This window comes from Carcharhinus amblyrhynchos, chromosome 3, assembly GCF_965287045.1.
Source record: "Carcharhinus amblyrhynchos chromosome 3, sCarAmb.v2.hapA, whole genome shotgun sequence".
NCBI lineage: Eukaryota > Metazoa > Chordata > Chondrichthyes > Carcharhiniformes > Carcharhinidae > Carcharhinus > Carcharhinus amblyrhynchos.
The window spans coordinates 58,386,055-58,414,047 of NC_137326.1; the positions used below are offsets into that span (position 1 = coordinate 58,386,055).

A 27,993-nucleotide genomic window follows, 5' to 3' on the forward strand; every position below is an offset into this window, starting at 1 on the left:
GATGGGAGGGGAATTGTGTGAACCACAGTCATCTATATAGTCTTACGGAGTTAAATAGCCAGCCTGTTTCTATGGTATAGATTGTATAATTTTAAATTACATTTTTAATTCTTTATCTCAGCAGTTCTTGCTCTGTATGTCCCACGTACTCTTTTTTTAAGTAGGTCGTTTATCCTAGATATGTTTTATTCTTGAGTAAAGCACTGACTATTCCAATGTAACTGCAATACTGGAGATCGGAAGTAGAAACAGAAAGTGCTGGTAACTCCGTTCTAGCAGCATTTGTGCAGCAAGAACGAGTTCATGTTTTGTGTCGGATATTGGAATTGGAGGGTAGAAATTTGATGGGTTCTATGTAATTGAAAGGTGGAGTGGAGAAGGAGGAGAGGGTGGGAGAGATGAAATGACAAAGATGCCTGTAGTAAAGAAACAAAGCATGGATCCAGAGCAAGTGTTAATGGCAGAATAAAGGGAAATCCTGTGCAAAAGCTAAAACACACGAAAAAATCAGCACATGGCAAAAATTGCAATTAAAGTGGGCAGCATGGTGGCATAGCAGTTAGTATGGCTGCCTCACTGTGCCAGGACCAGGTTTGATTAACTGTGTGTGGAGTTTGCATGTTCTCCCTGTGTCTGCATAGGTTTCCTCCAGGCGCTCTGGTTTCTTCCCACAGTAGCCATGGGTTACTGGGATAGGGCAGGGATGCTCTTTTGGAGAGTTGGTGCAGACTCGATGGGCCAAATGGCCTCCTCCTTCACTGTAAGGAATAGAATACTAAGGGGAAAGAGGTGAACTCAATGTTAAGTCCTGAAGGCTGGAAAGTGCTTAAATCAGAATAGAGATGCTGTTCCTCCAGCTTGTATTGAGCTTCACTGAAACTGTGCAGATGGCTGAGGATGGAGAGGTGAGTATAACAGCAAGACAGTAAATTAAAATGGGAAGCGACCAGAAAATTTGGGGTTATGGTTGTGGACCGAGCAGAGGTGTTCCACAAAGCGGTCAACCAGTCTGCGTTTGGTCTCCCCAGTGTAGAAGAGACTGGAGGCTGCACTATGAGCAATGAATATAGTATAATAAATTGAAAAAAGCACAAGTGAATCACTGCTTCACCTGGAATGAGCGTTTGGAGCTTTGGATGGTAAGGAAAGAGGAGATTAAAGGGCAATTGACTCACCTCCCCTGCCACCATCCCTACCCCCAGCAACACATGTAACTAAACTCAAAGGCCATGTTTCTGAAGTCTGTCTGATGTTGTAGGGTGTAGTATGATTTTTACATCCCTGTATTGTTTTCAATCTCAGATTGACATTATTTCACTACAATCAGTATAAATTGAGGTCAGCTGCTTCTGATCCATGAGGATTGAAGAAGATTACATTGACAAATTTCAGGATATCCGAGTCACTCAGAGGCTAAGCATAGAGAGGAGTTGCACCTGATGGGCTTGTTGTTGGTTGCAGTCATGTGTTGCACTGATAACAAGAACTGGAAAATGGAAAACGTCAGGTGTCTCAAGGAGCCATGAAGAATGAAAAGCATCCTAAGCCCAAGGAGGATGTATTAGGAAAATTGGCCAAAAACTAGGTCAAAGATCAGCCTTCTGAAGGATCTTAAAGGGGAAGAGTGAGATGGAAAACCAGAGGGGTTTATAGAAGGGAACTCCAAAGAGCGGGGCTTAGCCAGCTCAAGAAAGGGGGAAGCCAGACTTAGTTTAAAGGATAATTGTAGTTGTTGGTGGCAATATTCTCAGTTCCAGGACAGCAACCATCATCAGCTGTTTCATCAATAACCTTCCCTCCATCATAAGATCAGAATTGGGGATATTTGCAGATGATGCTCAGCACCATTCACGACTCCTCAGACACTGAAGCAGTCTGTGTCCACATGCAGCAAGACCTGGATAACTGATACATAACATTCCGCAACACACAAGTGCAAAGCAACGACCATCTCCGACAAGAGAGAACTTAACCATCGCCCTTTGATATTCAAAGGCATAATCGCGCACAGTGATTAGCACTGTTGCCTCACAGTGCCAGGGACCCATGTTTGATTCCCGGCTTGGGTCACTGTCGATGCGGAGTCTGCACGTTCTCCTCGTGTCTGCATGGGTTTCCTCCAGGTGCTTCAGTTTCTTCCCACAGCCCAAAAGACATGCTGGTTAGGTGCACTGGCCATGTTAAATTCTCTTTCATTGTACCTGAACAAGCGCAAGAGTATGATGACCAGGGGATTTTCATAGTAACTTCATTGCAGTGTTAATGTAAGCCTACTCGTGACATTAAAAAAAAACAACATCCTGGGGGTTACCATGGACCAGAAACTTTGACCAGCAGTGCTATATAAATGCAGGATCATTCTTCTTATTCTTATCCATGCTCTTCATAATAGTGCACCCTTTTGTTGTACATTATATTCCTGTGTTTGACTATGGGTGAGAACACACTAACCTTAACCTCTTCCCACATATCTTTCTCTTCTTGGAGCACTCGACTCGTATGTAGTGGAGTCTGAGGAACCACCATCGACTGCTGAAAGTACAAAGAATGATTTTTCATAAGCTGCTCTGCAACAGGTTTTTTTTGTACAACAGTCCCCTTAAATGTTACCATTAATTTAGTAAAGCTGCTACATGGGCCTGTTTGCGAAGCAGGAACCACTTGGCCAGGGCACCAGCTCTTGGTTGCCATGCAGAAACATCTGGACAGGATGTCTGTTGAGGACAGGGTCAGACTCAACCTTGGTGCTTCATCGCCAGTACTCTTTCTTGCTCTAATTTGCTTATAATTTCGGCGTACACTGGCACCTGAAAGTCTGGCTGAGACTGTGAAAAATGATAGGCCTGAACTGGACTGAAAACAACTTTAGCAGGAAAGCGGAAATTGTGGATAGTGGAGTGCTTTTCCTGCACTTAACATTTGATACAGATGTACTGTTACAACCACGTTAGAGTCTTCTGTAGTGGTGTATCCACAACTAAAAGACAGTCATACCCCAAGCCAGTCATGATGTTGTTATTATCTATAAATCATTACAACCTCTTTATGAACACACGCGCACTCTTACACACAGACACTCCTTTTCATTTGGACAGCTCTTCAGTTCTCAAATACACCAATATAACAGCAGAGTTCAAAAAATCTCCTGAAAAAAATGCAGAGTATCAATTCTATGAAGCCACACTGGATCATGGTGTCTTGAACATAGGGCTGGAGTTTGCCTAAACCTACATTAATCCAGGGATGGTTCATAAACTCGGTGATCGTCATTCGTTCTGTGGGATCTGTCTTCAGCACCTGGCGGATCAGATCTTTCACTGCGCAGAAAGGAAATTTAACAGTTAGAAGTAGTGGCTGCCATCAGTACACCAATTCAAGCCTGCAACAGAGGATAAATGCTACTTCCTAACTGCAGTTACTGAATGGAAGCCTGAGTGAAGCGGCATGACAATTCAGGGAAGGAATTAGACTGTAGAAAAGGCTCCACTAGGTCTCCCTACATACACTCCACAGTGTTGGTCCCTGGATAGCTACCAGAGGCCTAGACAAACAGTCTAGGGAACGCGAGTTCGAATCCCAGCTTGTTGATCTGAATTTGGCTTTTAAAATCTGTAAATAAACCTTTTTACAGATGCTGGTGTCAGTAAAAGTGACCATGAAGCTGTCAGATTGTCAAGAGAAATCCAACTAAATTACTGATATCCTTCAGACAGGAAACCTTCTGTCCTTTACCAAGGCTGTGGCTCCAGCCTGTAGCAATGTGGCTTCTCATTCAAATGCCCGCTGAAATGGTTTAGCAACTTGTATCAAATACCTCCAAGTTTTTGAGGGAGGCCCACAGCCAACAGGGCAATAAGGGATGGGTAATAAATTCTGGCCTAGCCAGCTTGAAATGGGATAGTAAAAACGAGGGGGATCTCTACGTGCAAAGAACATAAGCATTGCTAATTTGTTCAATTCCATTTCACACTGGAAAGCAATTTGCTATCGAGGGACTTAAAATCTGAAAAAGCATGCTAGGTTAGGCTGGGGTTGTTTTCCTTGGAAAATTATGAGTGGTATAGTTAAAGAAGAAACTTTTGCCCTTGGTGGAGGGATCAATGACTGGGGGCCTAGATTTAAGGTAAGGGGCAGGAGGCTTAGAGAGGATATCAGGAAAACTAAAGGCATTTGTGTGTCTATAAATGTGACTGCAGCATTGTACATTGCCTTCCCTAATGCCAGTGGTCAAGGATATTACAGAGTGGTTGCAAAACATTCTTATGGGGGACAGTGATTGTGATGACTTCAGCCAGCTAATGAGATTGGCTTACCAGAGTATGAAAAAAAAATACCTGATGAGTTCTAATTGATTATTAAATCAAGGAGTCTCATGCTCCCTATTTAAAGCAAATATGTCAGTCTCCCAGGCTGCATTCAGCAGGGAACATCTGGAGAGCAGGCTTTGTACAGATGTATGGTATAAATAAAATAACTTGATGACAGGACTTTTGCCTCCATGGAGTTATTACAGTGGTCAGCCAAAGGTCATGGTCTACATTGCTACCAGTGACTTAGGTATGAAAGGGGATGAGATCCTGAAAGCAGGTTTTGAGCTCCAGAAGACATTGAAAATCAGGACCTCTAAAGCAGTAATCTCAGAATGACTCCCAGTCCCATATGCCAGTGAGGATAGAAACAGGGCAATTGAATATATGGCTGGAAAGCTGGTGTAGGAAGGAGGGCATCAGATTGGGACCATTTGTGGAGAAGGTGAGACCTCTACAAGCAGAACAGTCTATACCTAAACAGGACTGGCGAAAGCATCCTCAAAGGAAGGCTTGCTAGTGCTGTTGGGGCAGATTTAAACTAGAATGGCAAGGAGATGGGAACCAGAGAGCAGATTTCGAGCCCAGAACAAGAGATGGTAAATTAGTAAGTGGCAACAACAAAGTGTACAGGACAAGAATTTTACAGTACTAAGAGGTACATATTTAAATGAAAGGAGTGCGGCAAAGCCAATGAGCTGAGGGAACAGACAGACACATGGTTTAAATTTGGTTCAAAGGGCAAAAACAGCAGCTCAATATCCCTGAATTGAGTTTTCTGGCAGGATGGAGGCAGGGGTGGTGAAATAAAGGTGGGAGTGTAGCATTAATGAATAAATAACCAATTATAGCTGAGAGAAATGATGTACTGAATTTAGCATCAGACAAAACCATGTGGGTTGAACTGGGATCTGGAAACAAAAGGGACAGCCACACTGCTGGGAGTCTACTAAAGACCCCCAAATAGTGAGAGGGAGATAGAAGAGCAAATATGTAGGCACATTTCTGAGTGCAAAAACAATAGAGTAGTAATAGTTGGGGACTTGAACTACCTGGACTTCAGCTGGAATACAAACAGTGTGAAGGGCAAAGAGGGCACAAAATTCTTAAACAGCATTCAAGAGAACTTCTTAGCCAGCATGCAACAAGGCCAACCAGAGGGGTGCAATTCTAGATTTAGCCTTAAGAAATGAAGTTGGACAAGTGAATTAAGTAGCAGTGGGGAATCATTTTGGAGAGAGTGACTGTAGTGCTGTTAGATTTAGCATCATTATGGAAAGGACATTATGGAAAAGGACAAAGATAGAACAGGAATAAAAGATTCAAATTATGAAAAGAAAAAGTTAATGAAGCTAAGAGATGATCTGGCAAAAGTGGGCTCATTACTGCTACTTAAAGGAAAATCAGTGACAATTGAGCGGGGGGCATTAAAAAGTGAGATTCTACAGGCACAGTGTAGACATGTCACCATAAAGAAATGAGTGATAATGTCAAAACTTGGTTATTTAGATACATATAGGGTAACATAAAGCAGAAAAAGAAAGCTTGTAACAGTCACAAAAAAGTGCATTAGGAAGCCTTGAGGAATATGGAAAATGTAGAGGCCATCTAAAAATAAATCAGAAAAACAAACAGAGGATATGAAAGAATATTGGCAGGTAAATTTAAGGACAACCCAAAGATGTTGTTATCAGTACATTAAGAACAGGAAGAATACAAAGGTCCTGTCAGGGATGTATAAGGTAACTTATGCATTGATGCAGAAGATGAGAGCAGGGTCCTTAAAGAGTACTTTATCTTTGTTTTCACAAAGGAGAGGGTGATACACACCTCTTAGTTAATGAGGAGCAATGTGAAATATCAGATATAGTAAGCATAATGACAGAGGAAGTACTGGAGGGACTGACAGACTTGAAGGCGGAATAAATTACCAGGGCAGATGGATTGTATGCCAAGCTGTTAAATGAAGTCAGAGAGGAAATAATGGACACTCTGAGGATCATTTTTCAAATCACTAAATACAAGTGAAGTACCAGAGGATTGAAGGTCTGAGAATGTTGTAACATTATTTGAAAAGTGTGTGAGGGATAGGTCAGAAAATTATAGGCTGGTCAATCTGACTTTGCTGATGGGCAAGTTATTTGAATCAATTTTCAGAGACAGTGTAAACTGTCACTTAAGGAATGGATTAATCAGGGATCCTCAGCATGCTTTTCTAAGGGGAAGGTTGGGTCTTCCTAATGTAATTAAACTTTTTAAGAAAATAACAAGGGGGATTGATGAAGGTAGTACAGCGGATGTGGTCTATATGGATTTTAATAAGGCATTTGACAAGTTCCACATGGCCGACTGATCAGGAAAGTGAGATTGCTTGGGATACAGGAGAAGGTGAAGAGTGCCAACGTGCTGGTTAGGTGCATTGGCCATGCTAAAGAGTTGGACCCAATTTTGTCTCAGTGACAGGAAACAAAGGGCAATGATCAATGGGTATTTTTGCGAATGGAAAGCCGTTTCCGTAGTGTTCCACAGGGCTCAGTGTTGGGTCCTTGCTGTTTGGTGTATAAATTAATGTTTTAAACTTAAGTGTGGGGTGCACTATTGAGAAATTTGCATAAGATAAAAAGTGGTCATGTAGTTGATAGTGAAGAGGATAGCTGTTGACTTCAGAATGATATCAATGGTTTGGGCGAGTAGGCAGTGAAGGGCAAATGGAATTCAATCTGGAAAAGTGTGAAATAATCCACTAGGAAGGACAAACAAAGCAAGAATACTCAATAAATGGAAGGATATTGAGAGGGGTTGAGGAAGTGAGAGACCTTGGAATAAATGTCCACAGGTCTATATCAATGATCTGGATGATGATGTGATAAATTGGATCAGCAAACTTGCTGATGATACAAAGATTGGAGGTGTAATGGTCAGTGAGGAAGGTTTTCAAAGCTTGCAGAGGGATTTGGACCAACTAGAAAAATGGGCTGAAAAATGGCAAATGGAATTTAACGCAGACAGGTGTGAGGTATTGCACTTTGGAAGGACAAACCAAAGTAGAACGTACAGGGTAAATGGTAGGACTCTGAAGAGTGCAGTTGAACAGAGGGATCTGGGAATACAGGTACAGAATTCCCTAAAAGTGAAGTCACAGGTGGATAGGGTTGTAAAGAGTGCTTTTGGTACATTGGCCTTTATAAATCGGAGTATCGAGTATAAAAGTTGGAGTGTTATGGTAAGGTTGTGTAAGGCATTGGTGAGGCTGAATTTAGAGTATTGTGTACAGTTTTGGTCACCTAGTTACAGGAAGGATGTAAATAAGGTTGAAAGAGTGCAAAGAAGGTTCACAAGGATGTTGCTGGGACTTGAGAAGCTGAGTTACAGAGAGAGATTGAATAGGTTAGGACTTTATTCCCTGGAGTGTAGAAGAATGAGGGGAGATTTGACAGAGGTATATAAGATTTTGATGGGTATAGATAGAGTGAATGCAAACAGGCTTTTTCCACTGAGGCTAGGGGAGAAAAAGAAGAGGGCATGGGTTAAGGGTGAAAGGAGAAAAGTTTAAAGGGAATATTAGGTGGGGGGCTTCTTCACACAGAGAGTGGTGGCAGTGTGGAATGAGCTGCCGGATAAAGTGGTAAATGCGGGCTCACTTTCAACATTTAAGGAAAACTTGGATGGGTAGATGGATGAGAGGGGTGTGGTGGGAGATGGTTCAAGTGCAGGTCAGTGGGACTAGGTGAAAAATGGTTCGGCACAGACAAGAAGGGCCAAAAGGCCTATGTCTGAGCTGTAATTTTCTATGGTTTCTAGGTCCCTAAAGATGGCAGGACAGCTGAACAAGATGGTCAAGAAGCATATAGAATAGTTTCCTTTATAGGGTGAGGTACTGAATACAAAAGCAGGGATGTAATGATGGAATTGTATAAAACACTGGTTAGGCCACAGCCAGAGTTTTGTGTACAGTTCTGGTCACCACATTACAGGAAGGACATAATTGCTCTGGAGACAGTGCAGAGCAGATTTACAAGAATGTTACCAGGGCTTGAAAATTGCAGCAATGAGGAGAGATTAGATATGCGAGGGTTGATTTCCTTAGGTCAGAGAAGGCTAAGAGGTGATCTGATTGGGTTGTACATAATTAGGAAGGGCCTAGACAGGGTAGACAGGAAAGACTTGTTTCCCCTAGTGGAAAAATCAATTACCAGTTGACATCGATTTGAGGTGATTGGTAGAAGGATTAGAGGGAACATGAAGAAATACTCCTTCACTCAGATGGCACTGGTTGTCTGGAATTCTGGAGTCAGAAACCCCCCACCTCATTAAAAGATACCTGGATTTGTATCTGAAGTATAGTAGCCTGCAAAGCTACAGACCAGGTGAGATTAGAAGGAGTGGTTAGTTTTTATATTTTAGACGGCACAAACATGATGGGCTGAATGGCCTTTTTCTGTGCCCTAACTTTTTTATAGTTCTAAAGTACAGCACAAGTTAGAGCCAGTTAAAATACCAGCTATCGAGTCCAATGGAGTTTTATTCTGCATCAAACTCACATAAGTAGGAAATTAAATTATACTTAGATGTATAGATGTACCAGAGTGAGGTTAGGACCAGTTACGAATAGTAATGGGAACTTGTACATGGAGTCAGAAGAGATAGGTGAGGCGTTGATTGATGACTTTTCTTCAGTGTTCACTAAGGAGAGGGGCCATGTTTTTGAGGATGAGAGTGTGATACAGGCTGATAGGATGGAGGAGGTAGATGTTCCGAGGGAAGATGTATTAGCAATTTTGAAAAACCTGAGGGTCGATAAGTCCCCTGGGCCAGATGGGATACATCCTAGGATACTTGGGGAGGCAAGGGATGAGATTGCGGAGCCTTTAACTTTGATCTTTGGGTCCTCACCTGGCCACGGGGATTGTGCCAAAGGACTGGAGAGTAGCAAATCTTGTTCCTCTCTTCAAGAAAGGAAATAGGAATGACCCTGGGAATTATAGGGCAGTTAGTCTTACTTCAGTGGTCGGTAAGTTAATGAAAAGGGTCCTGAGAGATAAGATTTATGACCATTTGGAAAAATGCAGCTTAATCCGGGATAGTCAGCACGGTTTTGTGACGGGTAAGTCCTGCCTGACAAATTTGATTGAATTCTTTGAAGAGGTAACTAAGTGTATAGATGAAGGTAGAGCAGTTGATGTCATATACATGGATTACAATAAGGCGTTTGATAAGGTTCTCCATGGTAAGCTCATGAAGAAAGTGAGGAGATGTAGGATAGAATGAAATTTGGCCAATTAGATAAGTAACTGACTGTATCATAGAAGATAGAGGGTGGTGATGGAAGGAAAATTTTCAGACTGGAGGTCAGTTACCAGTGGTGTACCACAGGGGTCAGTGCTGGGTCCTCTGCTATTTGTGATTTTTATCAATGACTCGGAAGAGGGGGCTGAAGGGTGGGTTAGTAAATTTGCTGACGACACCAAGATTGGTGGAGTAGTGGACAAGGTGGAGGGCTGTTGTAGGCTGCAAAGAGACATTGATAGGATGCAGAGCTGGGCAGAAAAGTGGCAGATGGAGTTTAACCCTGATAAGTGTAAGGTGATTTTGGTAGGACAAACTTGAATGTGGATTACAGGGTCAAGACATGGTTCTGAGAATCGTGGAGGAACAGAGAAGCTTATGGTGTGTTAGTGTTTATTAACAGGGGGTTTGAGTTTAAGAGCCATGGGGTTATGCTGCAACTATACAGGACCTTGGTGAGACCACATTTGGAACATTGTGTGCAGTTCTGGTCACCTCACTATAAGAAGGATCGAGGGCTGAAAGGCCTGTACTGTGCTGTACTGTCCTATGTTCTATGTCATTAATCTCTTTCTTTGAACTCTGTGATTGCTTAATAGAAAATAATGAATGTAGAACTACTATAGAAAATGACTTTACTATCGCACCAACTATGAAATTTTAATAGAGGACGGTCATTATATAAGAAATATAGAACATTACAGCACAGTACAGGCCCTTTGGCCCTCAGTGTTGTGCCAAGCTATGTCCAATCCCAAGATCAAGCTATCCCCTCCCTATAATTCTGGAGTGCTCCATGTTCCTATCCAATAAATGCTTGAAAGTTCCTAAAGTGTCTGACTCCACTATCACAGCAGGCAGTCTATTCCACACCCCAACCACTCTCTGAGTGAAGAATCTACCTCGGACATCCCTCCTATATCTCCCACCATGAACCTTATAGTTATGCCCCCTAATAACAGCCACATCCACCTGAGGAAATAGTCTGCACGTCCACTCTATCAATCCCTCTCAACATCTTATAAACTTCTATTAAGTTGCTTCTCATCCTCCTCCGCTCCAAAGAGAAAAGCCCCAGTTCCCTCAACCTTTTCTCATAAAACCTACCCTCCAAACCAGGCAGCATCCTGGTAAATCTCCTCTGCACCCTCTCCAATGCTTCCACATCCTCCTTATAATGAGGTGACCAGAACTGAACACAATATTCCAAATGTGGTCTCATCTGGTATAGTTGCAGCATAACCCAATGGCTCTTAAACTCAAACCCCCTGTTAATAAACGCTAACACACTATAAGCCTTCTCCACGGCTCTATCCACTTGAGTGGCAACATTCAGAGACCTGTGGATATGAACCCCAAGATCTCTCTGTTCCTCCACATTCCTCAGAACCCTGCCGTTGACCCTGTAATCCGCATTCAAGTTTGTCCTATCAAAATGAATCACCCCACACTTATCAGGGTTCAACTCCATCTGCCATTTTTCAGTCCAGCTCTGCACCCTATCAATGTCTCTCTGCAGCCTGCAAGAACCTCCACCTTATCCACTACTCCACCAATCTTGGTGTCATCAGCAAATTTACTAACCCACCCTTCAGCCCCATCTTCCAAGTCACTGATAAAAATCACAAACAGCAGAGGACCCAACACTGACCCCTGTGGTACACCACTGGTATCTGGCCTCCAATCTGAAAATTTTCCTTCCATCACCACCCTCTGTCTTCTATGATACAGCCAGTTACTTATTCAATCGGCCAAATTTCCTTCTATCCCACACCTCCTTATCTTCTTCATGAGCTTACCATGGGAAACCTTATCAAACGCCTTACTCAAATCCACGTATACGACATCAACTGCTCTACCTTCGTCCACACACTTAGTTACCTCCTCAAAGAATTCAGTCAAATTTGAGAGGCAGGACTTACTCCTTATGAAACCGTGCTGACTATCCTGGATTAAACTGAATCTTTCCAAATGGTCATAAATCCTTTCTCTCAGGGCCCTTTCCATTAACTTACTGACCACCAAAATAAGACTAACTGGCCTATGATTACCAGGGTCATTCCTATTTCCTTTCTTGAAATGAGGAACAACATTTGCCACTATCCTGTGGACAGTGAGGACCCAAAGATCAAAGCTAAAGGCTCTGCAATCTCATCCCTTACCTCCCATCTGGCCCAGGGGACTTATCCACACTCAGGTTTTTCAAAATTGCTAATACATCTTCCCTCAGAACATCTATCTCCTCCATCAGCATGTATCACACACTCATCCTCAAAAGCATGGCCCTCTCCTTAGTGAACACTGAAGAAAAGTATTCATTCAATGCCTCACCTATCTCTTCCGACTCCATGCACAAGTTCCCACCGCTATCCTTGACTGGCCCTAACCTCACCCTGGTCATTCTTTTATTTCTCACATAAGAGTAAAAAGCCTTGGGGTTTTCTTTTATCCGACCCGTCAATGACTTCTCATGCCCCCTCCTAGCTCTCATAAGTCTTTTCTTTAAATCATTCCTAGCTACCTTGTAACCCTCAAGCAACGCAAATGAACCTTGTTTTTTCATCCTTACACACGCTTCCTTTTTCTTCTTAACAAGACATTCAACCTCCTTTGTCAACCATGGTTCCCTCACTTGGCCATTTCCTCCCTGCCTGCCAGGGACATACCTATCAAGGACACGCAGTACTTGTTCCTTGAAAAAGCTCCACTTTTTGTTTGTGCCCATACCTGACAGTTTCTGTTCCTATCTTATGCTCCCTAATTCTTGCCTAATCGCATCATAATTACCCCTGCCCCAATTATAAACCTTGCCCTGTCACGTGAGCAGACTAGAGATGGAGGGATACAAAAGAATGTTCTAGTTGAGGATGTTCCTGGGAATTAATGGATTCCTATTGGCCGTTCAAAAAATTTTATGGCTCACCTGTGTCTTACCTTGGAGCTCCTGGGGATCTTCTGTTAATGTTTGCACAGGCTGTTGTATGTTTATTGATGTCTCTTTTTTCCATCCACAGGCTATTCGGTCCACCTTGTTGGCCAACAAGGGGCATACATGTGGTGGGTTGTGTGAGGGCTGCTCTTGGATGTTGCTTCGAGAGTTGCCTAGTGCTTCACGTTGTTAGTGTACGCTTAAACTGCACCAACTGACGGGCAACATGACAGCTCAGTGACTATCACTGTTTGCTATGCAGTTACAGGGACCCGGGTCGGATCTCCGGCTTGGGTCGGTGTCTGTGGGAGTTTGCACATTCTCCCCGTGCTTGCGTGGGTTTTCTCCGAGTGCTCCGGTTTCCTCCCACACCCCAAAAACGTGCTTTTAGGCTGATTGGTGTCAATAAATTGTCCCTAAATTGGATCTCCCTTAATCTGGCGCACATATAATTCCCTAAATTTGCAACCCTTTATTGTGGCATCCACAAAATGTAGACAAAAGTCATAGGTAGAAGGAGGATTGGAATGAGGCACTCACTGAGTGTTAAAATAGGCAGCGCGGGCTTGTAAGGCCAAAGGGCCTGTTTCCTGTGCTGTGTTGTTCTTTGTTCTTTGACCCTATCCCTCTCAATTGCAATAATGGAAGACACTGAATTGTGGTCACTATCTCCAAAGTGCTCTCCCACAAACAAACCTAACAATTGGCCTGGTTCATTACCCAGTACCAAGTCCAATGTGGCCCCACCTCTTGTCGGCCTATCCACATATTGCGTCAGGAAACCCTCCTGCACACACTGTGCAAAAAATGTCCCATCCGAACTATTCGACCTATAAAGGTTCCAATCAATATTTGGAAAGTCAAAGTCACCCATAATAACTATCCTGTGACCTCCACACCTACCCATAATCTGCTTTGCCATTTCCTCCTCCACATCTCTATTACTATTTGGGAGCCTATAGAAAACTCCTATTAATGTGACCGCTCCTTTCCTATTCCTAACTTCAGCCCATATTATTCAGTGGGCAGATCGCCCTCGAAATGCCTTTCAGCAGCCATTAAACTATCCTTGATTAACAATGCTACTCCTCCACCTCTTTTACCACCTTCCTTACTCTTACTGAGACATCTAACCCCCAGAGCTGCCCACAACTATTCTTGTCCCTGTTCTAACCATGTCTCCGTAATGGCCACAACATCATAGTCCCAAGTACCAATCCACTCTCCAAGTTCACCTACCTTATTCCGGATGTTCCTTGTATTGAAGTAGACACACTTCAATCCACCAACCTGTCTGCCTGTACACTCCTGTGACCTTGGTACCTTCCTCAGTACCTCACGATCCTCAACACTGGCTTTTGGACTATATCTCATTTTCCCAACCCCCTGACAAATTAGACTCCCCCGAAGAGCAGATGAAAATTTCCCTCCCAGGATATTGGTGCCCCTCTGGTTCACGTGCAAACCGTCCTGTTTGTACAGGTCCCACCTTCCCCAGAATGTGCTCCAGTTATCCAAGTTAATTATTAAGTTAATTCTTTAACACGGACAAGAAATGATGGCTCTGTTAAGAACAATTTTGATAAATATTAATAAAATGGTAAAAAACATGAATAAACATTGAATGGAACATTTGCTAAGGATGACAATTGAAATATGCTCAATTGCACCTGACTCAGCACCAGCTGAACTATAGAAAGTGGGTAATATAATATGGAGACAATGGGCTTCACATTCCGTGTCAAAAACAGAAAATGCTGGAAAAGTTGCCGGACTGACAGCATCTGTGGAGAGTGAATAGAGCCAACGTTGAGTCTGGGTGACCCTTCATTAGAGCTAAAGAGCATGCAGTCCATCTGCAAGCAGGACCCAGACCTTCCTGTCGTTTGCCATTTCAACATGCCACCCTGCTCATCTGTCCACATGTCCATCCTTGGCTTTTTGCAATGTTCAAGTGAAGCCCAATAAAAACTGGCAGTACAGTACTTCATCTTCTAGTTGGGCACTTTATGGCCTTCCGGACTGAACACTGAGCTCAGCAACCTCAGAGTATGAACTCTCTCCTCCATCTCCAATTATTTTATTTCATTTCTTTATTTCATCTTATTATTATTTCACATACTTATTTTTACACTTGGTCTTTAGCTCTGACAAAGGGTTATCCTGACTCAAAACATTAGCTTTATTCTCCCTCCGCAGATGCTGTCAGACCTGCTGACCTTTTCCAGCATTTTCAGTTTTTGTTTCAGATTCCAGCATCTGCAGTTATTTGCCTTTGTTTAAGTTCAGTGAATCCAGTTACCTTCCTCAGAGACGTCTGACCACTCCGGGTTTGGAAACTCGTACTGCCCCATTCGAATCCTCTTCTTCATCCCAGGAGAAATGGCCAGGCCGTGATTGGAGTAGAACGGAGGATACCCACACAGCCTGTGGGCACAGGTATGTTGTTTAATTTGCTAACCATGTACAGAAACAAATTGTTCTGTTTCCCCAGTAACTCCCCATCTCCTCTCAAGGACCTTACAGAGGAACTGGTTCACAGGTACTGCCAACCGTCCAGTACCGCACCCAAGTGGCTAATTTGTGTGTGTACAGAAAGCAGAGCAATAAGCCAAATCCTGGTTTAACTTTGCCTATATCTTGCAGTCAAAGTCAGAAGCAGAGGCGTTATCAAGGGCTGGATTTGGGTGGGTGATGGTTTGTGTTAGTTCCTGGGCAGCACAGTAGTTAGCACTGCTGCTTCACAGCTCCAGGGACCTGAGTTTGATTCCCAGCTTGGGTCACTGTTTGTGTGGGGTTTGCACATTCTCCTTGTGTCTGTGTGGGTTTCCTCCCACAATCCAAAGATGTGCGATTAGGTTGATTGGCCATGCTAAATTGCCCCTTAGTGTCCTGAGATGCGTAGGTTAGAGGGATTAATGGATAAATATGTAGGGATATGGGGGTAGGGCCTGGGTGGGATTATGGTAGGTGCAGATTTGATGGGCCGAATGGCCTCTTTCTGTGCTGTAGGGTTTCGTTTCTAATTATTTTTCCGCCCCTCTGGTCAGTCCTTAACACTGATCCTAGAGATTTGGGGCCTCATGGATACAAGCTTTGACCCTCAGGTTTGCCCAACCTTTTCTCATGTAGGTGGGTGAGGGGGATTGGGGGCACATTTCTATTCTTTTCTCACTGAAGGGGCTGATGAGTAAATTTTGGAAAGATAAGTTTTGGCACAACACTGAACATGAATTTTAAAACAATGTTGAGGCACAAAACAAAGGAACAACTTGTTGAGCAAAACAAAAAAGAAATAAATTGATAATCTGTAAAACAAAAATAATAAAAACGACCATTAGTGTGCGCCAGGGTCATGCTGTGAGTCTGGCTCCCAGTCTCAGGGTACTCACTCACTTACTGGCACCCCAATGCACATTGGGTGAGGGTAAGTACTGATTTGTGGGGGTGAGGGTGAATGAGAGCCCTCACTCTCTCACACACAAATACCTCACTCCCATTCCCCCTCACAAACACCTCACTCTCACTCTCCTTCTCCCATACACACAAACACCTCACTCTCTCACTCCCATACACACAAACACCTTACACAGAGAGTCAGTGCAGACTCACGTACCAAATGGCCACCTTCTGTATGGTAGCGATTCGATGATTATACCAAATTATACATGAAATGTCTCTCTGAACAATTTTCCTGATTAGTTGTGCTGCTTATTAGTTACTTCCACCAAAATCACACATAACTCATTAACTTAGCTCATCAACCTAGCCCTGGTCTATGTACAACATCAAAGAATGGAAGTTTCCTGAAGTTACCCTCATTCTAAGTGGGTTTAATTTGCAGCCAAACATTTTAGCTACAGTGGGACTATACGTTGGCTAATTGTGGTGTTTTGTAGCATTTTCAAAAAATTCTGTTTGTCAGCATGTTTAATATCTCAAAATGGTACCAAAGAATGGTATCGCCAATCTTCAGAAATGGCAAGCTTCTATAATTGCATTTTCTGCAACATGCTGTGATTAAAGCAATAAATGTCAGTTTAAAGCTTCAAACTTCTATTTTCATTTCATTGATATGATAAAAAGTAAACTTAAAGAGGAAGTTGGTATATATTCCACACTTTCCTCCGGCCCTGATTGCTTATATTAATTTCTACACACTTTGCATGGTTTTTACATTTTGTGTAATGTAATATGGGTGCAAGTTTCCACTGGTGATATCATAAGACCATAAGACATAGGAACAGAATTAGGCCACTCGGCCCATCAAGTCTGCTCCACCATTCAATCATGGCTGATTTTTTTTTCTCATTCCCATTCTGCCTTTTCCCCAGAACCCCTGATCCCCTTATTAATCAATAATCTATCTATCTCTGTCTTAAAGACACTCAATGACCTGGCCTCCACTGTCTTCTGCGACAAAGAGTTGCACAGATTCACACCTCTCTGGCTGAAGAAATTCCTCTTCATCTCTGTTGTAAAGGATCATCCCTTTAGCCTGAGGTTGTGCCCTTTGTTTCTAGTTTTTCCTACTAGTGAAAACATCCTCTCCATGTCCACGCTATCCAGGCCTCGCAGTATCCTGTAAGTTTCAATAAGATCCCCCTCATCCTTCTAAAGTCCAACGAGTACAGACCCAGAGTCCTTAATCATTCTTTATACAACAAGTTCTTCATTCCACAGATCATTCTTGTGAACCTCCTCTACACCCTTTCTAAGGCCAACACATCCTTTCTTAGATACAGGCCCAAAACTCACAATATTCCAAATGGGGTCTGACCAGAGCCTTATCCAGCCTCAGAAGTACATCCCTGCTTTTGTATTCTAGCCCTCTCGATAGGAATGCTAACATTGCATTTGTCTTCCTAACTGCCGACTGAACCTGCAAATTAACCTTAAGAGAATCTTGAAAAATGACTCCCAAGTTCCTTTGTGTTTCTGATTTCCTAAGCACTTTCCCATTTAGAAAATAGTCTATGCCTCCATTCCTCCTTCCACAGTGCATTAACCTCACACTTTTCCACATTGTATTCCATCTGCCACTTCTTTGCCCACTCTCCTAAACTGTCCATGACTTTCTGCAACCCCCCCTGCTTTCTCAATATTACCTGTCCCTCTACATATCTTTGTATCATTTGCAAACTTAGCAACAGTGCCTTCAAGTTCCTTCCTCCAAATCGTTAATGTATGTTGTGAAAAATTATGGTCCCAGCACTGACCCCTGAGGTACACCACTAGTCACCGGCTGCCATCTAAAAAAGACCCATTTATCCCTACTCTTTGCCTTCTGCCAGTCAGCCAATCCTCCATCCATGCCAGGATCTTACCTTTAATACTACGGGCATTTAACAAGTTAAATGCCCATAGTATTGTCTCTTATGCGGCATCCTGTTAAGGGTCTTCTAGAAATCTAAAATCAATCACGTCCACTGGTTCTCCTTTATCCAACTTCCTTGTTACCTCCTCAAAGAACTCTAACAGATTTCTCAGGCATGACCTTCCCTTGACAAAGCCGTGCTGACTGTGTCGTACTTTATCATGCACTTTGAAGTACTCTGCGATCTCATCTTTAATAATAGACTCTAAAATCTTACCAATGACCAAAAGTCAGGCTAATCAGCCTATAATTTCCTTTCTGCTGCCTCTCTCTCTTCTTGAACAGCGGTGTTTCATTTGTTACTTTCCAATCCTCTGGGTCCTCCTCACCTCCTGAAAGATCACCACCAATGCCTCCACAATTTCCTCAGCTATTTCTTTTAGAACCCTGGGGTGTAGTCCATCCAATCCAGGTGATCTATCCACCTTCAGACCTTTCAGTTTTCCTAGAACCTTCTCCTTAGTGATGTCCATCTACGTTCACCTGTCACCCCGACGCTTCTGGAGCTCTGGTATCCTGCTGGTGTCTTCCTCCGCAAAGACTGATGCAAAATAATTATTCAGTTCCTCTGCCATTGCTTCATTTCTTATTATTACTTCTCTAGCTTCATTTTCCAGTAGTCCAATGGCTATTTTTGCCTCTCTTACCTTTTACATATTGAAAAAAAAGTCTTATCTTCTTTTATATTACTAGCTAGCTTACACTCATATTTCATCTTCTCCCCTCTTATTGTTTTTTTAGTTGTCCTCTGCTTGCTTTTAAAGGCTTCCCAATCCTCTGGTTTCCCACTAATCCTCACCACTTTTATGCTTTTGCTTTTGGGCTGTCCTTGACTTCCCTCATCAGCCATGGATGTCTCATCCTCCCCTTAGCATGTTTCCTCCTCCTTGGGATGAATTTCTGTTGTGGCTCCCGGATAACTTAAGAACTCCTGCATTGCTGTTCCACTGTCTTCCCCGCTGAGCTCCCTTTCCAATCAACTCTGGCCAGCTCCTCCCTCATGTCTTTGTAGTTACCTTTATTTAATTGTAATACTGTTACATCCGACTCCAGCTTCTCCCTCTCAAACTGCAGGGTAAATTCTATCATATTGTGGTCACTGCTCCTTGGTCACTGTTCTTTCACACTAAGTTCCATAATCAAGTTTGCCTCATTACACTTCACCAAATCCAGAATTGCCTGTTCCCTAATAGGCTTTGGCACAAGCTGTTCCAAAAACCATCTCAGACATTTCACAAATTTCTTTTCTTATGATCCACTATCTACCTGATTTTCCCAGTCCGACTGCATATTGAAGTCCCCCATGAATATTGTAATATTGCCTTTATATGCCTTTTCTATCCCCTGTGCTTTTTACTGCGCCACATCCTGACCACTGCTAGAGAGCTGTACACAACTCCCATCAGGGTATTTTTACCTGTGATTCCTCAACTCTACCCACAGAGATTCTATGCCTTCTGATCCTATATCACTTCTTGCTATCGATTTAACTTCATTCCTTACTAACAATGCAATCCTGCTCCCCTTTGCCCATCTGCCTGTCCTTCCAATAGGACACATATCCTTGGATATTTAGATACCAGCCCTGATCTCCTTGCAGCCACGTCTCTGTGATACCCACAACATCGTACCGGCCAATTTCAATGTGCGCAACAAGGTCATTTACCTTATTCCTATACTGCACACATTAAGGTACAACACCCTCAGTCCCAAATTGACCACCTCCCTTCTCATACTTGTCACCTTTTTTGTTCTGTCTGAGGTTAGATTCCTGTCATCTTCTACACTTTCTTCTATTTCGTGATCTGGAAAACTTACTAACCTCTCCTGAGCCCTGAGCTCCATTAACCTGCACTTCTACTCTCTCCTTTAACTTTAATTTTCTAATTCTTCATACAACTGAACCCTCCACCCCCACTATTTAGTTTAAAGCCCTATCTACAGTCCTAGTTATACGATTCACCAGGACTCTGATTCAGATGAAGACTGTCCCATTATAACAACTCCCCTCTTCCCCAGTACTGGTGACAATGTCTCATGAATTCAAACCTGCTCCCCCACACCAATCTTTGAACCACACATTTACCTCTTTAATCTTATTGACCCTGTGCCAATTAGCTCGTGGCTCAGGTAGTAATCCAGACATAATCATCTTTTTAGTTCTGCATTTTGATTTAGCTCCTCGCTGTTCATACTCCCTTAGCAGAACCTTTATTCCTGTTCTACCTATGTCATTGGTACCTACGTGGACCCCAACAACAGCTGGATCTTTACCATCCCACTCCATGCTCCCCTGCAGCCCAGATGAGATATCCCAAACCCGAGCACCAGGCAGGCAACACAACCTTCAGGATTCTCGATCACAGAGAACAGTGTCAATCCCCCTAACTGTACTATTCTCAATTACAACTACATTTCTTCTTTCTCCCTCCATTTGAACGGCCCCCTGTATCATGGTGCCGTGGTCAGTTTGCTCATCCTTCCTGCAGTACTCGATCTCGTCCACACAGAGAGCAAGAATCTCGAACCTGTTGGACAAGTTCAGGGACTGAGGCTCCTGCAACCCTACTTCCTGGAATCCTCTACCTGCCTCACTTGCAGCCACATGCCCCTGTTCCTGTCCACTGGCCAAATGCAAAGTATTTAATCTAAGGGGTGTGACTGCCTCCTGGAACACAGTGTCCAGGTACCTCACCCTCCCTGATGTGTCACAGCGTCCAAAGCTCAAAATGCAGCTCCTCCACTCTGAGCCGGAGTTTCTCAAGCAACCAACACTTACTACAGATATGCTCACTGGGAACCATAATGGAGTCCATCAGGTGCCACATCATGCATGAACACCACATCACCAGACCCTCCATCTCTATTTTATTTAATTAGTTCTTAATTTGGCCTTTAATTTTTTTTAAAAATTATACATCTCTTTATTACCTCAGTCTCAACGTAATGTCTAACCAGTAATTTAAATGGGTTTTCAAATTTAATATAGCTCCGCTGGCCAATCAAATCACAGCCCTCCTGTTATGTCACTTAAGCTTTGTTTTAGTCCAAACTCAGTTTCAGAGAACCAAGAGCAACACTTACTCACGAATCAACACTTCTTCTTGTAGCCTCTGCTGCCTGTCTCACCTAACCCACATAGACACTATTGAAAGTTTCAGTGTGAGGGCAATCCAGAAAAGCCCAGGTTGTCCCGATTAATGTTTGTTACTGAGCACATGGACAGTCGTACGACATTGCCATAACAACTGGCTACTCAGAGGGTTTCTGGAGCATTCTGGGTGAAATGGAGGCAAAGAGAAGCAATGGTGATGAATGAAACAGCTTACTTACAGAATGTACATGATCACTCCCAGGGACCACATGTCACACGACTTGTCATATTTCTCTGGACCCAGGACCTCTGGAGCTGTGACAACACATGGGAATGTGACTAGCAATCCAGGACAAGGCAAACCAAACTGATTTGAAAATTAAAATATAATCCAATATATCCTTAAGGGAAATGGAATTATTATTGCACTGTTCCCTCATCAAAGGCACTCCAAGAATTAATATAGAAGTCACATTATATATTAACATTATAGTTGTGTAGCAGGACATAAAAATCATATGAAGGATTATATCAAGATGATGCACTGTGCATCATTATACAAATCTAGTATGTTGTTAGAGCAGATCCCTCGATTGCTAGAGATGTTGACAGATAGCATCATAGAGAAATTGGCCCTTAATAGCATATCTTGAGCTGTTGAACTACTTGGGGAGGATCAATCATTGGCTCATTAGAAATGAACTTTTGTTTCAACTCAGCAATGAGCTCAGCCCCACTCAATTCTCCAGGTCGGTGATGAATGGAGAAACTGTCATAAAAGTGGGTGATGACACTCCCACCAACAGAGAAATTAAGATAAGTCACAGAATCCCTACAGTGCAGAAGGAGGTCATTCGACACATTGAGCCTGTGCCGACAACCATCTCTTGGCCCGGTTCCTGTAAACCCACATATTTACCCTGCCAATCCCCCGACACCAAGGTGCAATTTAACATGGCAAATCAACCTAACGAGTGTGAGGAGGTAACTGGAGTACCTGGAGGAAACATACAGACACGAGGAGAACATGCAAACTCCAGACAGTCACCCAAGACTGGAATTGATATTCTGCCACTATTTGTAGAGATACAAATCAGAGTTCACACTAAGTGACCAACTCTATTGAGAAAAGAGTGGACTATAATGTGTCAATCTCTACTTTGTAAGAGTAGCAAACTATCATTCTGTTCCCTGGCTTGGTAATGGTTTCTACTTCAAGCAAACAGATGGAGACTAAGACTTGAAAAATCGGTGGAAAAGTGGGACTGAAAATAATGGGTGTCATGAAAGGGATCATGGGCTTCACACCCAACACAAGAAAGAATTTTCATTTATGTCATGCCTTCTGGACACCCCAAGTACTTTACAGCCACAGCAGTACATTTGAATATTATTTTTGTAATGTACAGAAAGGGCCAAAAATGTTGTAGCTGGGAGTAAGGCTCTGCAATTGTATCTTAGGTGGCACTTGCACACACCTTTTCCATACAAATAAAATGCATTTCCCATTAAGCCACAAACTCTGCTGGGGTCAGTACTGGCATGGCTGCTGGGATTACAACCCAAGCAATTGTGCTGCCAACATCTTTTGCTCACAGATCCTTTGAATCCAAAGTCATGTTGGTCAACATAATTGGTAAGGATGTTTTCTTTCCCATGACAGAAGATACCCTTCATAGTATCAGATGTGGTCAGATTGTTAATTCGCTGCAAGACAGAGACCAAGTTCCTTCTGCGCTGTTAGCACTCAGACAGACTTGTGAAGGCAGTATATAGGAGCTGCCATGGATCCAGATAGATGTTATTATAAACACAAAGCATTTTCATATGGTACCTCTACTGAAGTTATATGTTTTGCTTTTTGTTTGCAGAGTTAATCATCACATGCAAAACACAAGCTGGAACTTCTGCATTGATGTCCCACTGCTGTCAAAGAGAGCAATGACAACTGTGGAACAGAATCAGAAGGAAAATCACTTCCAATCACCTCATAACAACTTGTTTCAGGGTAAGAGTGGCACTGGACCAGCAAATGAGGAATTTCCCAACCATCTTGACTGAGAAAGTGTAGGTATTTTACTGCAGAAATCTGCTTTTTGAAATGAGGTGGCATTTTCTGAGGCTCCGTGTCACCAGCTGGGCCTTGGCCTGCAGCAGGAAAACTGGAAAATTACTGGCTTCAGTTTTCCACTAAGCTGCACATGCACGTGAGGGTCATAGTACAGATCCTCAGGAAAAGTTGCCTGCTGAATAAAATTTCTATTATTTGGACAATCACATTGACTCCAGAGAAACAAAGCAGGAGGCCTATACTGATCCTCCTTAGGCCAGCAGAAATCTATGCTCTCTGGTCAGGATTTTCCACTTCTGACTTGTTGCATTACAGATACACTTCTATTAAAGTTGGCTGACAAATGGAGAACTTCACTCCCATCACATTGTGAAGCTCCAGTTGAAGTCTGTTGCGCCTCCCTGTGCTGAAATCAAGATATGCTACTAAAAGACAACTATATACCTTTTTTCATTCTAGCCTTCCTTGCAAAACCTTTGGGTTTTAAAACTAAAGTGTGGAATCCACTAATCACAAATTCCTCATTTATCAATTATTATTCTTCAGAGTGTGGGCACTGTTGGCAAAGTTGGCATTTATTGCCAGAGGGATGATAGTGGCGGGTTTTCTTGAAGCACTGTGGTCTGTGTGATGGAGGTACTCCTTCATCTTTTGTTATGTGCAGGGAGTTTCTATTTTACCCTGTGCCATCTCGGCTTTGTCCTGTACTGTGGGTCTCAAGTTTTTCAGTTTAAAAAAATGACAGCACTCGAATAGCCAACACAGTTATCCCTGGTTCTCAATTTTTAAAATTATTTCATGGGATGTGGTCATCGTTGACTACGCTACCATATGTTGCCTTTTGCTAAAATGAGTATCTCACTCGGCCGTTTCAGAGTAGATCACATTGCTGTGTGGGTCTGGAGCCATGTGTAAGTCAGACTGGGTAAGAACAGCTTATTTCCTTTCTTTAAAGGACATTAGTGAATCAGGTGGGTATTTATGAAAATTGACAATAGTTTCATGGACATCATTAGACTTTCAATTCTAGAGTTTTTTAAAAATTGAATTCAAATTTCACCAACTGCAGTGGTGGGTTTTGAACCCAGGTCCCCAGAGCATCACCCTGGGTCTTTGGATTACTAGCCCAGAGATATACCAATACACCTCCAGCACCCTTTCTGGTTATTTAACCTTGCTGTTATTCACGTCAGAAAAAATATGACTCTTGACACTGACCAACATAGTATGGTGTGTAGCAGGGCGTTGCCAGAGAGTTGTGAACTGTGGTCTCTTTAGCAAACCCAAAATCTGTAAGCTTGAGGATTGCGTTCAAATCTTTCGAAGTATACAACAGGTTTTCCGGCTGCAAAATTCAAATGAATATTTAGGATGTCAGGAAGATTCCTTGTTTTAAGACAAAAAAAACAAATAGCAGATTTGGACATGATTAATGTTCGATACATTTATATAGATAAAGGAATAATCTGCACCTTTCAGAAATGGTTCACAAACAACAAATTATATTGAAGTGCAGTTACTGGCCAACATTGCTGACAAAATCTGCATATAGCAATATCCTGCAAATGGCTATCAATAACCACAAAACCAGATGACCAGTTTTGGTATTGACTGAGGGAAGGAATGTTGACTAGGACAGCAGGAAACTCTGGATCTTCTTTCAACAGTACCAAAGAATCTTTAACATCTATCTAATCAAGCATTTAAGGTCTTATTTTAATGTCTCATCCATAAAATAGCATATAATGCAGCACCTCCTTTATTTGTGCAGTCCTGGAGTGGGGCTTCCTAGCTTGAGAGGTGAGACTGAAATCCTGTCAATGGGATGACTCTGACATCTGAATAGCCACAACATCTTGCATTTATATAGCACCTATAGTACTAAAGTGTGCCAAGGCACTTCATGCTAACGTACAAGTATGCCACTTGGTATTTCAAGCCTGCTGCACCATTTGATAATATCATGGCTGATCTGCTAGGGTTTAAAATTCCAAATTCCCATTTATCCCCAATAACCATGGATTCCCTTGACTAACAAAATCTATCTACCTCCACCTTAAAAACATTCAGTGACCTCGTCTTCACCGCCTCCAGAGGCAGAGAGTTCAAAATTCACAAAACCCTTTGAAAGATGTCTACCAATTACAGCTGCTCAAGACATGAAAAATTTGTACATCTTACCTTGACATCCCTGTGAGCAATGTTCATTGAATGGAGGTACTGAATAGCACTCCCTATATCCCTCATTATTTCTGAGGCCTCTGAAAATATACAGGGGAAGCAATAGAGGATTTACTGGACTGGCAAACATTTGAATGCAAAATATTTCAGAGATCATTCCTATGGAGAATGACAGGTTTCACGTAAACTGTAATTTAACAACATTGGCTATGTCCTTACTTCAGATTCTGTAACCTAACCTGTGATGCATAATTCGGAAATTTATCTTGGCTCTATAATGCTCCAATTGAGAGATGTGGGAATAGAATGTTTTTCATCTCACCATCATGCCAGCATTAAGCACTTCCAATTCAGTATGTAACAGCTGCCAGAGTAAAGCTCACTGCAACTCAATGCCAAGCTTTTTTAAATTAATTCACGGGATGTGGGGATCACAGGCAGGGCCAGCATTTGTTGCCCATCCCTGAGGGCAATTACAAATCAACCAGATTGCAGTGGGTCTGGAGTCACATGAAGGCCAGATCAGGTAAGGATGACAGATTTCCTTCCCTAAAGGTAATTAGTGAACCAGATGGGTTTTTACAACAATGATTTTACAGTCATCCAGATTTTTAGTTAATTCAATTTTCACCATCTGCCATGGGGAGATTTGAACCCAGATTCCCAGGTGATTACTCTGGGTCTCTGGATAAATTGTTCAGTGACAATACCATGACACCATCACCTCTCCATATCTGAGCAGAGTGTTTCTATTAGCCCATAGGGGACCCTGACAAACTTTCCAACTCTCTGACTCAGAGAAACCAACACTAGTTGCAGTGCCTCTCTACTTTTTATTTAGCAAAGGTTGGCTGAATCAGCCATTTATTACACAGCTCCATGAACCTTTGTATAAAAAGGGTTCAAACTGGCACTCCTAGCTACCCTAACCTTCGAATTGGTAACATGTGTCCTGTGGTGTTTGATGTTGCTTTATCCGGTGCAGCAAACAACCTTTCATTACCTTGAACACACAGATCATCTCATTTTAAAATAAATACCAGCTTCTCAGCCTTTCCTGATAGCTTAAATTCCTGACATCCAGAATTGGCCACTTGCCTCTGTATCCTTTGAAAGGCTGTAACCTTCTTCCTACGATTAGGTAATAGAATTCACTGCATCCTTGGGTTTGACTGCCACCACTACTGATTGGACTGAGGACAAGTGCAATGGTCTAGAATGTCGCATCTCATAACTTACCCCTCTCAGTAAATGCCTGATCCCCCCGATCCTGGATCCTGTTGAACAATTCACCTCCTTCCATACTGTCAGGGAGGGGCAGAGAGACAGAAAGAAAGAGAGAGAGAGAGCGTAGAATTAGTAAGGGAGCTTCAGTGGGCAATTACCCAGAGCCTTTGACCCACAGTATTCTATATTTTTACTTTCAAAATTATATCAGCATTTGCAGACTCAAAAATTAAACTACAAGGTGCTAGTGGAGATAGAAATGGCAGAAAATTCCCTGTCTCATGTATCTTGAGGCTGGTATCTGCTGGAATTAAAATTTGCAGCCACTTAGTTGAAACATACAAGATCCTGAGGAGTCTTGGCAAGGTGACTGTGGAGAAGATGTTTCCTCTGGTTAGAGAAATTAGAACTGGGGGCCACTGTTTAAAACAGAATTGAGGCAACATTTGTTCACTCAAGACGGTCATGAGTCTGTGGAACTGTCTTCCTGAAAAATGGTGGAAGTAGAGTCTTTCAATATTTTTAAGGCAGAAATGGATAGGCTCTTGGTAAGCAAGGATGTGATAGCTTATCAGGAGTAGGCAGGATGCAGATTTGAAATTACTATCAGATCAGCCATGATCTAATTAAATGGCTCGAGCGGGCTGAATGGCTCCTGCTCCTTGTGTGCATGTCCATGTTGCATTCATCAAAGATCATTAACCCGGTTCTCAGAACGAAATCCATCTCAATTACACTAATAAGAGGTTTGTGAAATGGCTCCCTAAAAAATGTATGATATCCTCCAACAGACTACCAGATAAAGGAAATGTCTTTGGCTCCAAGTCACATAAATCAGAAATCCCCATGTTGACTCCCCAATCTGTGCTCAACTAGTTGGCTTAGGCAATATGAATATTCAGCTTCAGCATTCTAGTGCTTTGGAGAGAAGAAAATAAATCAGCCAGGGTTTGTACCTCTGTCCAGTTACCCACCTCATCCTGCCAATGGATGTTGAATAAGGACAGGATTTGCTGATGATGCCCATTATAGTGGAAAAACTAGATTCCCATATGAAGATTTGCCATTTGGGTACGATGTTAGAAATTTACTGCATTTATCAAAGCAGTAACGTGGGTGGAAGGTCGCAATTGGATTGAAAAAAAATTGGGGAGCCAAAACAAAACTGAAAGAGTCACTTAGTTTGGGTTAGAACGAGAGTCTCTGAGAAAACCAAATCCCACTGTGAAAGACAGTTCCAAGATTGCAAATTACCAAGCTGAGAAAAGGAAAGATCAGAATAAATCCTCTGGAACTAAGCAACACCCTTTGGATTGATTCGGGAAAAGTTGAATGTTTACACAAAGCACAGTGTAAAGTGTGCCTGTGAAACATGTTTTCTTGATTGTTGCCTACAAAGATACCGTTTAGTTAATGTTTTTCGTAATTTATAACAATAAATGCCATAAATCATGAAGCCGTGACGTGTCATTCTTTCAGCTATTAACTGAAAGTTTGAATTTCTTTTTAAAAATTATCGGC

The 27,993-nt window shown here is 42.4% G+C and overlaps 1 protein-coding gene across 3 annotated transcripts in view; it reads right to left on the bottom strand.

Annotated features, from left to right (window-relative positions):
- The window catches only part of LOC145339843 (MAP kinase-activated protein kinase 2-like), a 118,031-nt gene that overhangs the window by 15,572 nt on the left and 74,466 nt on the right, over positions 1 to 27,993 (bottom strand). For 2 of the 3 annotated variants that reach the window (XM_080184392.1, XM_080184378.1), the window contains exons 3-9: positions 26,485 to 26,549; positions 25,246 to 25,325; positions 24,283 to 24,409; positions 21,233 to 21,308; positions 14,825 to 14,949; positions 3,232 to 3,317; positions 2,452 to 2,532 (exon numbers count right to left, since the gene is read on the bottom strand). In XM_080184392.1, coding sequence (XP_080040518.1) covers positions 2,452 to 2,532; positions 3,232 to 3,317; positions 14,825 to 14,949; positions 21,233 to 21,308; positions 24,283 to 24,409; positions 25,246 to 25,325; positions 26,485 to 26,549 — 640 coding nt within the window. The remainder of the gene's footprint in view (positions 1 to 2,451; positions 2,533 to 3,231; positions 3,318 to 14,824; positions 14,950 to 21,232; positions 21,309 to 24,282; positions 24,410 to 25,245; positions 25,326 to 26,484; positions 26,550 to 27,993) is intronic. The other variant, XM_080184384.1, reaches the window with a different exon arrangement.